This window comes from Ostreococcus tauri, assembly GCF_000214015.3.
Source record: "Ostreococcus tauri WGS project CAID00000000 data, contig chromosome 15, whole genome shotgun sequence".
NCBI lineage: Eukaryota > Viridiplantae > Chlorophyta > Mamiellophyceae > Mamiellales > Bathycoccaceae > Ostreococcus > Ostreococcus tauri.
The window spans coordinates 75,909-90,255 of record NC_014440.2 but is presented as its reverse complement, the minus strand read 5'-3'; the positions used below and the strand labels follow the sequence as shown (position 1 = coordinate 90,255).

Here is a 14,347-nt window from a genome sequence, read left to right as displayed (position 1 = left end):
CGTCCCCGACGCCCCTCAAGGCGGTGCGTGCGCCCGAGATCGACGCTCACGATCGCCAAAACGGCGACGAAGCGTTGATTTTGCGACTCGAGCATTTAATGTTCCACGAGCGTAACGCGCCGAGCGGTGAGATGTGAACGCTCGGCAGCTGACTTGGTCGTGGTCATCGAGATCTTTCAGATGTCAAGGTCGTTATGCGCGCTCGCGAGGTCGAGACGTACGGTTCGCGCGGACGAGTGTGGGGACGGCGCTCTAGGTTGGGCTGCGTGACGCGAGGCGGCGTCGACAAAGAGCGGACGATGAATGATACAGTATGCGATGGATTAAAGCGCCGGTGCTGGGGCGCGCGCTAGTGGACTATTGGTTGGATTCGTCTCCGGTGTGCAGGAGCTGTTCGAGCTTGTGGCGGGCGTCGAGCGTGTGTGTGGCTTCTCGCTGTTCAATCTGCTCCTCGGTCAATTCGCCGACGTCGGCTTTTGCCTGGTGCGATGCCGGATACGATGGTCTCGCCGGATACGATTGAGACTCAATAACCTTGTCTTCGATCGGCGGCACGGACCCAGAGATATCGCATTCGCCGGAGAAGCACTCGAGCTCAGTCATCCGAGAGCGCAAGGGCGCTTTCGGTGCCTTGACCATGAAGTGCTTCGGTCCACCTTGCATTTGAAGCTGTCTCTCACCGACTTGTTGAAGACCAATGAACTGCGCCGACCCATCCAGGTGACGGTTATAAAAGTTCTTCGACGATGGTCCGTTCGTCGTCGAGGCACCAAGATTTTTGAACTTGGAGCGCTCGACGGCGGCAACACACACCTCGTACTTGCGACCGAACTGAAAGAACTCGCGATCCTTCGGCATGGGGAAGTGCTTGACGTGATCCGGCAGCGATGTGTCTTCGCTGTAGATCGCTATGCGAGAGCTCTCATGGCGTTCAGGATCGAGAAGTTCGAACACCTGCTCACCGAATTTAAGCTCGTACTCCATCCCCGCAGGATTGTACAAGAATGATGGCTTGGCGCAGAGCTTGGCACCTTCCTTGCACGTGTGCGGCGAGTTGAGAGACGCTTGCATCGTTTGTTGCGTGCACCAACCTCCCGTAACGTCCAAATCGGTTATGTCACGAACCTTTACAGCCATCAAGAAAGAGTCGCTCACCACGGTGTTCGTCTTGAGGCGCAGATATGGCGTCACCGTGCGCCTCATCGTGCCGTCGTGCCTAGGTGTGTTCGCCACACCCACGGTGAACTCCGGCTGAACTTTCACTTGCCCGTAATCTGGTCGAAGCTTGATAGGGTCGACGGCGAAGTTGCCGTCTGAGCACACAAAGTCAACCACTGAAATTGCCAAGTCGTTCTCTGTGCGTTTCGGCGCGTTTCCATCCAGATTGCCGTACTCGTTCTTCACGTGGAAACCAGTGATACAAGCTCTGGGATTTTGGCACTGATGCCGCACGGAAGCCGCCGTCTCAACGTCTCGACCGCATCGTGTCGCCTTGGTTCCGTCTTGGGACATGGCGATCACGTAGTCATTCTCCCGTCGAATAAAAAGCGATCCTGAGTTTTCGCCAAACGACATGGTGCAGGCCCGATCAGAGCCCTCTCCAGACTCGATGAACTTGTTAAAATTTATCGTACTCGTCTTCGGGAACATGTCGTAGAATCCAGACAACAAGTCGGTCGATCTCGCGCCGCCAGCGCATAATCCCTGCAGCCCGACAAGTCGGTTCTCACGCGTGAACATCTTCATACCAGTCATGCACTGATTAGGAACGTTGCACGCGAAAAACCCGCCAGATTCTGCGGCTGGATCGTCCATCTTTGGTTCAAAGTCGGGTTCGAGTCCCTCTGGCCGCATGCGATAGAATTTCTGATCAAAAAATGGCCCGGATAGCTGACTTGTTTGCTCAGTGTTCGCTGGCGCCGAAGTCGACACCGGGTAATGATTCTTCGCCGTCGGCGTGTTCGCTGGCGCCGAAGTCGACACCGGGTAATGATTCTCCGCCGTCGGCGTGGACTGTTTCGTCTCTGCTGGATATTTGTTTTCGTCGACACTGCCGCTCAGCTCGAGCTTGGCGATTTTCTCCTCCAGCTTTTGCATCTCTACTTCAATCTTCTGGCGGAAATCGTCGTACGACTCCTGGACCTTGCCAACCTTTTCGTCGATGGTAGCGATGAGTTCTCTGGTCTTCTCTCGCTCAAGCTTCATGTTCTCAGAAAATTCCTCCATCGCATCTGCGTGTTCATCGAACTTGATCGTGAGATTCTTAAGCTCTGCCGTCGCGTTATAAACTTGACCTTCTTCCTCTCCGAGTCGACGATCGAGGTCAACGAGATCATCCGCATGCCGTCTGACTTGGTCCTTGATCTCCGTGATGTTCTTAATTGCTTCGCGGTTTGCCTCCATCGCTTCGCGGTTTGCCTCCATTGCTTCGCGGTTCCCAGAGATAGCTTCCAAAGCTTCATCAATGCGCCCGCCGTTCTTCGACGAGAACTCTTTCAGCTCCTTAGTTTCGTCGTCGATGCGCGACGTAGCAGCATTCAGCTCGTCTCGTGCTTCATCGATTCGCTTACCGAGCTGCTGCGTTTCACCGTCGAACTTCACCTGAGCGTCTTTGAGTCCATCGTTCAATTCATCGTCGCGCAGCTTCAGCTTCTCGAGTTGCATACCATGATCCGTCACCGTCTCCTTCAACTTGCTTGTTTCATCCTCAAGCTTTGATTGCGTCGCGTCAAGTTCCGTATTCTCCTCTTCAACGCGTTGCTGCAGTTGGTTGATCGCGCTGTCGTGCTTCGACGTAGCGTCTGTGAGCTTGTTGGTTTCTTCATCGAGCTTCGTTTCGGTAGCATCAAGCTCCTTGCTCTCGCTTTCCAGCTTGGATTGTGTCTCATCAAGCTCCTTGCTTTCACTGTCCACCTTGGACTCCGTGGCATCAAGCTCCTTGCTTTCATCGTCCAGCTTTGATTGCGTCTCGTCAAGTTCCTTGCTCTCGCTTTCCAGCTTGGATTGTGTCTCATCAAGCTCCTTGCTTTCACTGTCCACCTTGGACTCCGTGGCATCAAGCTCCTTGCTTTCATCGTCCAGCTTTGATTGCGTCTCGTCAAGTTCCTTGCTCTCGCTCTCCAGCTTGGATTGAGTCTCATCAAGCTCCTTGCTTTCACTGTCCACCTTGGACTCCGTGGCATCAAGCTCCTTGCTTTCATCGTCCAGCTTTGATTGCGTCTCGTCAAGTTCCTTGCTCTCGCTCTCCAGCTTGGATTGAGTCTCATCAAGCTCCTTGCTTTCACTGTCCACCTTGGACTCCGTGGCATCAAGCTCCTTGCTTTCATCGTCCAGCTTTGATTGCGTCTCGTCAAGTTCCTTGCTCTCGCTCTCCAGCTTGGATTGAGTCTCGTCGAGTTCCTTGTTTGTGCCTTCGGTGACTTCTTCAAGTTTGTCGATTTCGCCGTCTTGCTTGAAAGTGGCATCCTTGAGCTTGCCAGTCTCGTCTTCGAATTTGGACTTGGTTTCATCGAGCTCCTTACTCTCGTCCTTCAACGCATCTTGCGTTTCATCGAGTTCTTTGCTCTCGTTTTCCAGCTTGGATTGGGTCTCGTCCAGTTCCTTGTCCTCGCCATCAATTTTATCTTGAAGCTTGTTAACGTCACCTTGTTCCTTTACGGAAGCTTGCGCGAGCTTAGTCGTCGTGTCTTGTAATTTGGACTGCGTGTCGTCGAGCTCTTTGGTCTCGTCCTTCAACTGATCCTGCGTGTCTTCGAGCTTTTCGGTCTCATCCTTCAACTGATCCTGCGTTTCCTCGAGCTCTTTGCTTTCGCCATCGATCTTATTGTCGAGTCGCCTCTCAGTGTCGTCGAGCTCCCTCACTTCGGCAGCTTGCTTCGTGGAGACATCCACAATCTTGTTATCAGTCTTCTCCACGTCATCCGTGACTTCCTTGATCTTTGAGTCATCAGCTCGCACTTGCGCATCGAGCTGATTAATCGATGCTTCGTTCTGAGCGATTTTCTTGCCCTGATCTTGCTGCTTCGACGACAAGTCGTCGACGTCATCTTGCGTGGACTTGGTTGTCTTCTCAACCTTGTTGATATCGTCGGATTGATCCTCATTTGTCTCCTCTTGTTCCTTGACGTCTTTGGAGACTTTTTTAATGTCATCAGCTTGCTCATCCGCCTTGTTATCGACGTTATCAATCTTAGCCGCCTGTTGCTTCACATCATTGGCGACGGCCGTCACCTTGGCGGTCTGATCGGCAGCTTGATTCTCGAGTGCCGTGATGCGTTCGTCTCGTCGATGCGCCGCCTGCGCCTGCGGAGACTCCGTGGTCGTCTGCGTGGTTGTCTGCGCCTGAGCCAGAGCGGCATCTTCAGTGCTCGCCGCAGGATTCTCAGCGTCGCCGAGTTTAACAGCGTGCGTCGCTGTTGCGTGCGAATGAGAAGAGTGCTTGAGTGACTCCGAAGATGCGTGCGATGACGTGTGCTTTTCCGTGACTTCCTCAATCATCTTGATTCGACTCGCCGTCTTGTTTTTGATCAGAGCGACGCGCTTCTCCGTCTCCTTTCTCATCTCATCGATCGATCGCTGCGCCTGCTGAAGCGCGCTCGCAGTACCTTCGTGGTGCGCCGTCTTCTCGATGGCTTTCGCCCGCTGTTCAACCCTGGCGTGAATGTCCGCGATGAGCGTCTCGGCATCCTTCTTCACCTCCTTGATCTTTTCTTCTCCTCTCGAGCGAATCACGGCGTCTCGACGAAGAAGCTTTCTGCGTACGCTCTCCTCGTATACCTTTTCGGAGTCCGCGGCCGCGAGTTTCGCTCGCGCCGTCACCCTCGACTGCTTTCTCGTCGCGACGCGCTGCGCCCGTCTTTGAGCCGCAGGCGTCCTCTGCCGCGCCGACGCCATCGACGCGCTCGCCTGTCGACCACCCAGATCTGCGTGTTCCAACATCACACCCTCTGACCCATTCGACGCGACGTTCACCCCGACCGCGCACGCCAACCCGAGCGCCGCCGCGCCGCACGCCGCGAGCGCCTTCCCTCGACTCCATCCAGCCTTCCAGCTCGCTCGCTCGCTCTCCCTCTCGACCGCCCCGACCTCGACGTCGCGAGACGTCGTCTTCGTCGCGAGTAACGGCGCCCTCTCGGCCCTATCGATGCGCGCCATGCCGTCCGAACTCGACCGTTTCCGAAAGCTTTGGGTGTTGACACACTATTTGGTGTTCACGCACCGATCGCGCGCTGGACGCTCGGTCGTCCGCGCGCGCGCCGCCGATCGCGCGATGGGCGACGCGGACGGTACGGTTTGCGCCTTCGGTGACGCTCGAACGGTGAGACGCGCGGCCACGAACGCGCGCGCGTCGAACGATGACGCGCGGTCCGGTGGTGTGCTCCGGTGTACTCGTGTTTTGGCGAGTCATGACTCATACCGGAGTCCCGTGGATTGGACACCTCGTCCTCTGCGCGCGCGACGCGCGGCGATCGATCGCTTCATCGATTTCTTTACAACGCTCCGACGAACGCGAACGGTTAAGACTACTACGCTCGAACACACGAACGACTCCTCGCGCGACGTCGTGACGCTCCGAGCGCGACTACTCGAGATCTCTCACGCCCGGCGCCGCGCTCCGGCGCGCTCCATCCGTCTCGATCGTCCACTCGCTCCCCCGTCGACGCCTCACCCGCGCCCGAGGCGTCTCCCGAACCCACCCCGTGGACATCCCATCCCGTCTACGAGCTCAAGATGATGTTATTGATCGGGATGAAGATGAGTTTCACGAAGAAACCGACGAACCCCATGATCACGAACCCGGTCGCCGTTCGTCGAGCAATCATCCAAAACTCACGCGCGTCCGGCTTGGTGCATCGCTTCACCAGTCTCGCGCTGTCCTTGGCGAACTCCTTGACCGGTCTGGCGACGATATCGGCGACCTCCATGTGCGCGTCGACGCGCGGCGAGCGTCGCTCGCGGAGATCTGACGATTCACGAAGACTTCGATCGGTGCTCGTCCATCGGTGGAAAGAATTTCCAAAGGCGACGTCACCTTTGGGGACCGCCGACGCCTTTCGCGTCGACGCCTTTCGGTGCGCGGCATTCGTTCGCACCCGCGCGTCGCGTCGATGGAGGCGTCGACGTGCTCGCGGTGCGCGGGCGCGGGGTCGATCGCGGCCTCGGAGGGGTTCAGCGCGTGCGAGGCGTGTCGCGGCACCGGGAAACGGGCGGGAGACGCGTGCGGGGCGTCGTGCGGGCACGAACACGAAGCATCTCACGGAGACCGCGCGACGCGGCGACTCACGGCGTCGAGCACGGCGCGAGCGCTGTTGACGCTGCCGGTGAAGGACGCGAACGATGGAGCGGTGCATTTGGACGCGACGAAGCCGCTGATGATCGCGTACTTCTCGCGAGATGGGTGCGGGGCGTGTAAGCTCTTCGCGCCGACGTTGGAACGGTTCCGGGCGGCGAACGCGGACGTCGTCGACGTCGTCGCGATCGCGTGCGACGGAGAGAACGCGTACGAGGATTTGAGGGAGGATAAATTCTACAGGTGCGCCGATGCGAGCGAGACGTTCGATCGATCGAGGACGCTGAATCCAATCTTACGGGCGCTCGGCGTGAACGTGCTGCCGACGGTGTGCGTCGTGCATAGAGAACGAATGGAGGTGTTAACGACGTGGGGACGGACCGTGCTCACGCTGAATCCCGGAGGCGCGCGACAGCGATGGCTCAACGGTGACAGTGGCGTGAATCCGTTCGCGGAGAGTTTCAGAGGGGCGCAGAGGATGTTATCGGCGTGCGCGTACGCCGGAACGTGAAATCCGCGAATGATGAACAACTTAGATCTCGAATAGCACGCGCGCACCCTCTCGTCCAGCGCGCGATGAACCGTGTAGAATAATGCTGAGCGACATCGCATCGATTCGTTCGCTCAACGAATCGTCGACACGCGTACCGCGTCCCGGTCGCGCGTCGCCGCACTGAGTGACTCTCGCTTTGTCCATGCGCGTCGCCCTCGGCGGCGCCGAAGACGCCGGCCCGTCCGGCGTCGACCGCGACCGCGACGTCGCGCGTCTCGTACGGTCAACGTACGCGAGGAGAGACGTCGCGTGCGGTTCGCCCGAGTGCGTCGCGCACGCGGAGCTCAACGCCGCGCTCGGCGTGTGCGACTTCTTACGCTCGCGCGAGCAAGGGTGTCGCGCGTACGTCGTTCCGGATTTATGCGCATTTCGTAAGTACCCCGAGGTATTCGCGAGCGGGGTGGTGAGGGACGTCATCGCGTCCAGGGCGCACGCGCGGCGGTTGGGCGGGCGGAGCGGCGGCGGCGGGAGCGGCGGATTACCGTCAATGACGAGGTCGATAAAGGGCGATTCGCGAGCGATGGGGAAGAATCGAAGTGTCTTTGTGTTCGACGATGAGCACTGCGTCGAGGTGGTACGAGCGATGCGGTCGAGTTCGATATCTCGGGAGGTCGCGTGCGCGGCGCACTACGCGAAGAAAGTCCGAGGAAAGTTCCCGATTGTCGTCGTCTCCGACGCGCAAGCGGCAAATGCGGCGAATGCGGCGGATGATGTTGGAGCACGCGATGTTTTCCCCGAGGGCGTTGTCGTGTTGAGCGTCGAGGGGTTTATCGAGCAATTTTGTGGTGGTTCAGAGGGCGAGGCGGCAAGAGCGGCGTACGAGGCGGCGAGAGACGCCGAGGATGAAATGGAAGGTGATTCAGCCGTCGCGTCGACGTCCACCGGAACGAATTATGAGGCACATTGGAATGAGAGAGATGTAGAGCTCGGTCTCAGCGAGGGGGTTTTGGTAAAGGGCGTGCTCAAGGTGAAGGCGCTTGGCGTCAAGTGTGAAGGACATGTTGACGGCGTTTTCATTCCATCCAAACACGCGATGAATCGAGCGATGCACGGCGACGTCGTCGCCGTCGAGGTTGCGCCTGAGAGCGAATGGTGCGCGTCGATGATCAACACCGTGCTCGAGGACGAGGGTGTGCGCGAGAGCGATTTATCGGCGTCCGTGTCGTCGTCGCCGAAGACGCGAACCGGGAAAATCGTCGGCATCTTGCGTCGGGAGGTCATGGACGTCGTCGCGTGCTTAGATTCGATCGATGAGGAAGAAATAACGCGAAACCCACACGCAAAACGCAACGGCGCGCTGTGCGTGCCGATGGATGGGAAGATTGTGAAGATCAAGTTGTTGACGCGCCGGGCGAACGAATTGGTCGGCAAGCGCTTTGTCGTGCGCGTCGATCGATGGAGAGAGAATCAACGGTACCCGAACGGGCACTTAATCAGAGTGCTCGGCGACGTCGGTGACGTCGATGGCGAGATGGCGGCGTTATTAGCGAGACATGAAATCCCGGCCGAGCCGTTCGGCGCGAGAGCGCTTGCGGAGCTTCCTCGGGAGGGAACGAATTGGGTCGTCCCTCGCGAAGAGCTGGAGACGCGACGTGACTTGCGTCACCACAGAGCGTGTTCGATCGATCCACCCGGGTGCACCGACGTTGATGACGCGTTAAGCGTCAGAGCAGTGCCCCAAAGTGAACGGGGAGCGAACGGAGGCGCGTTCGAGATCGGCGTGCACATCGCGGACGTGTCGTATTTTGTGCAACCGGGAACGACGCTCGATCACGAGGCGCAGACGCGTGGGACCACCGTGTACTTGGTGGACCGACGCTTGGACATGCTTCCGAGTTTGCTAAGCGAAAACTTGGCGTCGCTACTGGAGAAGCGCGATCGACTGGCGATGAGTTGCGTATGGACGCTCGACGAGAATCTGGACGTCGTCGACGTGTGGTTCGGACGGACGGTAATTCATTCAAGGCACCAAATGACGTACTATCAGGCGCAAGCGATTTACGATGGGAAACCGCCCCCGGTCGACGGATCAACGGTATTCGAGGGCGAAGATGACATCGCCGTCGTGCGCGAGGACTTGAAGACGCTCGTCGCGTTCGCGAACAAGACGAACGCCATTCGTGTGGCTCACGGAGCGGTGGAATTGGAGAGCGCTGAGTTGAGATTTGAGACGGACGCGCAGACGAAGAGCCCGACGGAGGTGATTCAGAAATCAGAGGTGCCAATGATGCGAGTGGTCGCCGAGTTGATGATTCTAGCAAACAGTGCGGCGGCGCGCGCGACGCACTCGGTGTTCCCATCGTGCGCGTTGCTTCGGCGCCATGCACCGCCGCGACAGGATGGATTCGCCGAGCTCTCCCGACTCGCCGCTACCAAGGGCGTCAAGCTCGATTGCTCTAGCGGAGAAGCCTTGAATGCATCGCTTGCGCGCATCGCGAACGAGTGTGATCCCGAAGTGACGACCTTGTTCAAGGGCCTGGCCACACGCGCGATGTCTGAGGCTCAATATGTGAGCTCGGGGTCGATTTCCGCCACTGAGAGTAGTTTCGGACATTATGGCCTTGCTCTGACGTATTACACGCACTTTACGTCTCCAATTCGGCGATACGCTGACATCGTGGTTCATCGTCAGCTCATCGCCGCCGTTGAGGCGACGGAGATGGAGAAGAAGGCGACGGAAGATGCTACCAGACGCGGCCTCGATTCTTTGGCGGAGCACTTGAACGAACGCAATCGTGCTTCGAAACGCGCGCAATCGCGCTGCGGTGAGATATATCTTCTCTGGCTCCTTCGTGAGAATCCCATGATCGAACCCGCCGTCGTTCACGAGATCAGAGACGATGGCCTAATGGTGTTCCTACCATCGTTTCACATCAAGGCGCCCGTCCGACTTGTTGATGATGACGGCAACACCGTTGAAGAACTCCGAGAGAGCGATCTCGTGGACGTCTCTCCGGGATATAATTCTTCGGAATCCGTCACGAAATGGGTGCAAGCGTCGCCGGTCGTCGGCGTCGCCGGCACGCGACTTCGGCGCTCGGATGACGTGCTAGAAGTTGTTCGTTCGAGCGACGGTGTCGTTCTTCGCTCGTACTCTCTCCTTCAAACGGTTTGGGTGCAGATGACGTGCAAACCCGGCAGAGCGCAAGGACCAAAGCTCGAACTCCGCATCTTGGATGTGGAGGCGCACGCGGGCGCGCGTGAGGCGCGACTCGTTGCTCGTCGCGCCGCGCCGCCACCGGCTCCGGCGAGTCTCTCCGCGGCGTTGAAAAACGTCATAAAGAGCAGAAATCCGCTCGCGATGGACGAAGACGACGCCGGTGACGACTTAGACACCGATGAGAATCGCGACGAACGCGTCGCAAGACATCTCAACGTGCCGTCCAAGCGACTCCGAGACCCGCTTGCGGCTTCACTCGCCGGGCTCGCGCTCATGGACGATGTCTTCATCACCGTCGACGACAGCCCCATGGATGCTCTCCGCGTCGTCCCCATTAACCTCTCACGCGTGTCCGACTCTAAGGAGTTCGCAGCGCGACGCGCTGCGTGCGACGCCTGGGCCAGATTCGTCTCCACGCGTTCCGCCGGAGCTGCCGGCCGCGCGCGAAGCGCCCGTCGTTCCCAAAGACTCGAGGACGCCCACGCCCGCGTCGCCGACGTCAAGCGCGCCCGAAATTCACATTTATTGTAAAATCGGTAGTCAGTAGAAGCCCTCGAGCGCATTCCGAGAATCCATCGCCGCATCGATATTTGACGCCCGACACGCCCGTTCCGCGCCTCTGCGCGCTCACTCCGCGACGCACACATCTCTCAAAAATGAGCAAAAAGCGCCCGTCCGCGCACGTCTTCACCTCCGAGGACGCCGAGCTCGACGCCGACGACGCCTCTGCGCTGAAATTCAGGACGTATTACTGTAAATTCTGCGGTGAACACGTCTTGACCACCACGGCAAACTTGGAGCTCGCACCGAGAAGACGCACGGACGACGCGCTGATCATCGATCGAACGCGATACGCGACCAAGACGGCGAAGACGATCGACCGAGAAGTGATCGCGATCAAGCGTAAAGACGGGACGATGGAGAGACGGAGACGTTTGAGGTGCGGGGATGTCCCGGTGGGGTACGTCGAGGCGACGACCGGGACGCGGAAGACGAATGACGACGATGACGCGAAGGTTTTGGACGATGGAGGGACGCTGTACGTGCACCCAGGGGCGTTATCAGCGTTTGATTACGCCGATTACGAGCGCGAGGTCGGAGACGGGAGAGATGGAGAGGACGCGGGACCGCCGCCGCCGTGCGTGGGAACCGCGGGCGCGGGCGCGACGCAGATAGATTTAGAGATTAAACCGCGAAGTCAATCGCGCGCGGTGAGCAAGATCACCGCCAGCGCGGTCGTCGTAGACGTCACGAACGCCGCGCACGCTTGCGACTCGGAGTTGATGGAGTTCTTGGCGAAGGTTTTGGATTTGCGCCTGGCGCAAATGTCTTTGTTAAAGTCGCACGCGCCGCATCGACGAACGTTACTGGCCAAAGGCGTGACGCCCAGAAAAGCCTACGCCGCTCTGAGGCGAGAGTTCGCGGACGCTAGAGCGCGGGCGAATAAGTTACAAAAATTAGCCCATAGAGAGTGAGGACCGAATAGACATGTGATGCGCAGTGAAGTCTTTTCCGCATCGAACGCGCGCGCGAGGCGACAGCTCGAGTCGCCTCACACATCTTCAGTGCGTGACGCGCGCGATCGTCCCGTGGTGTCGATCGGTGCGGCGCATAACGTGAAACTAGAGTAAACGAAGGATACGCGCGCGCGTCATCGCCGTGTGCGGGGTTAAATCGACAAAGTCGAGGCGAAAACGAGATTCCGAAGTTTGATTTCGATTTCACATTTGAATCGATTTCGCATCTCTGCGCCCCGTTAGAGACGTTCGCGGACGCGTGAACACCTATGTCGGGCGCGGAGAACCTCGTGGAGAAGATACTGCGCGGGATCGAGTCCGAGTTCTCGGAGAGCGACGACGAGGTGCCGAGGTGGTCGCCGACGCGGCTTGAGCCGAGCAGCGCGTACGTGCGGCGCGCGGGGGCGTACGCCGAGCGCGTTCGTAGAGAGGTTGAGAACGAGCGTGAAATCGGGATTTCGCCGCGAACATCGGTGAATCCGTCGTCGAAGGACGCTCGCGTGGAAGATGGTGTGGATTTAAGCGCGCGGTTTGCTCGCGCGGCGAACGCTTCGGTTCGGGACGGAGACGCGGACGCGTCGTTCGTCGAGGAGTTACGATCGAATCTTCCCTCGGGTGATCCGTTGCGGGTGAGGGGTGGGCGGAAACGGGCAACGATAAATGTGTCGGCGTCGAAGTCGCCGCGAGGGGTGAGCGGACGCGCGATGTCGGCGCTCGGAGCGAGTCGGGAGCACATGGAGGCGCTCGCGAGCGAGTTGACTCGCGAGCGCACTTCGCACGCGCACACGAGGAAGAAGTACGAAGATTTGGGCGCACACGCATCGGCAGTACTGCGTCAACGTGATGAGGCGCGAGAGCAAGCAAACGCGGCGACCGAGAGGGAGCGCGTAGCGAATGCGCGCGTGGAGGAACTCGCCAGACGTTTAGACGAGGAGCGCGCGGCAAGCAAAGAACGCTTGGAGGAAATCACAGCGTCAGGAACGGCTTGGCGGGAGGCGCAGATGGTTGAAATCAACGCCCTTCGCGATGCTGCGGAGATGCGAATGCGCGAGGTGAACGAGGCGTCGGCGCACGTGGAGGAGCGCATCGCGGCACGAGTCGGGCACTACGAAAAGCTCGTGGCGGACGCCGAGAGAGACGCCGTGAAGCGCGCGCGCGAGTCTCTCGGGAGATTCGGTGCATTGGCATCGTCGAGGGAAGTGCAGGCGCAGCGAGAGGTGAGCGCGCTAAGGGCTCGAGTGGAGGAATTGGAAGACGCGTGCGCGACAGCGAATCGCGAGCGTTCGAGCGCGCAGCATGCACACAACGCGGTTAAACGTGACATGGAGGAAACGACGGTGCAGATAGAGTCGTTCCGCGTCGAGCTCACAAATGCAAGGGACGTCATACACGCCCGAGATGAAGCTTTGGGGAGCGCGCGTCGTGATTTACGAAACGCCGAGGGCGAGCGAGACGAAGCTCGAGCCAAAATCAATCGCTTGGAAATCGCCAACCGCGATTTGACCGTCAAGGTGTCGTCTTTGGAGGAGGTTTTGGGCGACGTCGGCGGGCACAAGCGAAGTATAATGATATTGCGCGCGAGAATTGCTCATCTCACGTCGGAGAGTCGAAGGGCTAAAGAGATCGCCATTACCATGAGGGAAACCGTCTCCAAGGACGTCGAAGCGCTTCGCGAGGCATGCGCTCGAGACGCAAGCGAGGCGCTCGATATCACGACGAAGTACTACGAGGCGCGGCTGCGCGCCTCAAGCGAAGAACGCGTGATTCAACTTATTCGTCAAGTGAAGAGACTCGAAGACGAAATTACCGATCTCAAAAGGGTGCACGCGCTTGAGATAGAACAAGTGATTGAGACGGAGCGAAGCGCCGCGGCAAACACATCCGAGAAGTCAATCAGATCTTCGACGCAGCGCTCGATCGAGGCGGAGAAAGCGAAGGCGGTGGCGGAAATGAGCGCACGAGAAGCCCACGCGCGCGCCGAGGTTCTGGTGAAGGAGAGAGACGCAATGGAAGAGACGCTTGTTGCCGCGAATGAGCACGTTGCTCAACTCAAGGCTGAGCGCTCGACGTTCGAAGAAAAGCTCCAAAATATGAAACGCAAGCTCGAAGAGTCCGAGGCAAACGTACAGGATCTTGGGAGATTACTCAGCGCGCGTGGCCGATCGAGCGACGAAGATGATGATGGTAGCGAACGTTTCAAACTCGACTCTTCGGCCGCGAGTGCCGCCGTCGAAGCTCTCAAGAAACAACTCGAAGACGCTAGGGCGGAGACGGCGCGTGCAGTTAAGCTCGCGGAAGAAACTGCGCAGCTCGAAATCGAGGCGATCAAACGAGGGATGGAGATGTCGTCGCGCCGCGCACGAGACGAGACGGAGCAGCGAATCGCTGAACTCGAACGCGAGCTTCGCGTGGCACTGGAAACAAAAAAAGTTGCCTTTGAAGAACTGCAAGAGCTTCGTACGCAAATTGAGCGGTACGAGGCGCTTACGAGATTACAAGACGAAGCGATGTCGTCAAGCAAGTCGCAAGTGAAGTCATTGTCTCAGCGTTTGATGTCACTGGAGACGAGCGTATCTGGTTCACCAACGCCGACTTCGCCCGCTCGATCACCGGCGAGCACGACTCGCAGTAGAAGTTTCTTCGTCACCCCAGGGAGTATTTCGAGTTTCACCCCCGGATCACCCGTGGCGAGGCCCGCACCGACGCCGCTCACGGTTGCGCGTCCATTGCGCTCGCCTGGGGTCTCTCCGATAAAGCCAAAGAGTCCGCTCTTTAGAAATCTCCACGACGACTTAGGGGACGACGAGTAGGTCTAGATCAAATAGCTG

At 58.6% G+C, this 14,347-nt stretch overlaps 6 protein-coding genes across 6 annotated transcripts; 4 read left to right on the top strand and 2 right to left on the bottom strand.

Annotated features, from left to right (window-relative positions):
* Nucleotides 1-357: 357 nt before the first annotated feature.
* On the bottom strand, nt 358-5,154 carry OT_ostta15g00480 (Target SNARE coiled-coil domain; the record flags this gene model as incomplete). Its single annotated transcript, XM_022985639.1, has 1 exon — nt 358-5,154. One exon carries the CDS (start codon nt 5,152-5,154, stop codon nt 358-360), a length of 4,797 nt encoding a protein of 1,598 aa, XP_022841101.1.
* Nucleotides 5,155-5,717: 563 nt separating this feature from the next.
* On the bottom strand, nt 5,718-5,924 carry OT_ostta15g00470 (Protein translocase complex, SecE/Sec61-gamma subunit; the record flags this gene model as incomplete). Its single annotated transcript, XM_022985638.1, has 1 exon — nt 5,718-5,924. One exon carries the CDS (start codon nt 5,922-5,924, stop codon nt 5,718-5,720), a length of 207 nt encoding a protein of 68 aa, XP_022841100.1.
* A 183-nt stretch (nt 5,925-6,107) lies between these two features.
* OT_ostta15g00460 (Thioredoxin, conserved site) lies at nt 6,108-6,800 on the top strand (the record flags this gene model as incomplete). Its single annotated transcript, XM_003083143.2, has 1 exon — nt 6,108-6,800. The coding sequence occupies one exon, from the start codon at nt 6,108-6,110 to the stop codon at nt 6,798-6,800; it is 693 nt and encodes a 230-aa protein (XP_003083191.2).
* Nucleotides 6,801-6,984: 184 nt separating this feature from the next.
* Nucleotides 6,985-10,533, top strand: OT_ostta15g00450 (Ribonuclease II/R; the record flags this gene model as incomplete). The annotated part of the gene is made up of 1 exon (XM_022985637.1): nt 6,985-10,533. One exon carries the CDS (start codon nt 6,985-6,987, stop codon nt 10,531-10,533), a length of 3,549 nt encoding a protein of 1,182 aa, XP_022841099.1.
* Nucleotides 10,534-10,658: 125 nt separating this feature from the next.
* On the top strand, nt 10,659-11,477 carry OT_ostta15g00440 (Protein of unknown function DUF167; the record flags this gene model as incomplete). The annotated part of the gene is made up of 1 exon (XM_003083140.2): nt 10,659-11,477. One exon carries the CDS (start codon nt 10,659-10,661, stop codon nt 11,475-11,477), a length of 819 nt encoding a protein of 272 aa, XP_003083188.2.
* A 311-nt stretch (nt 11,478-11,788) lies between these two features.
* On the top strand, nt 11,789-14,329 carry OT_ostta15g00430 (unnamed product; the record flags this gene model as incomplete). Its single annotated transcript, XM_003083138.2, has 1 exon — nt 11,789-14,329. One exon carries the CDS (start codon nt 11,789-11,791, stop codon nt 14,327-14,329), a length of 2,541 nt encoding a protein of 846 aa, XP_003083186.2.
* Between the last annotated feature and the right edge of the window lie 18 nt (nt 14,330-14,347).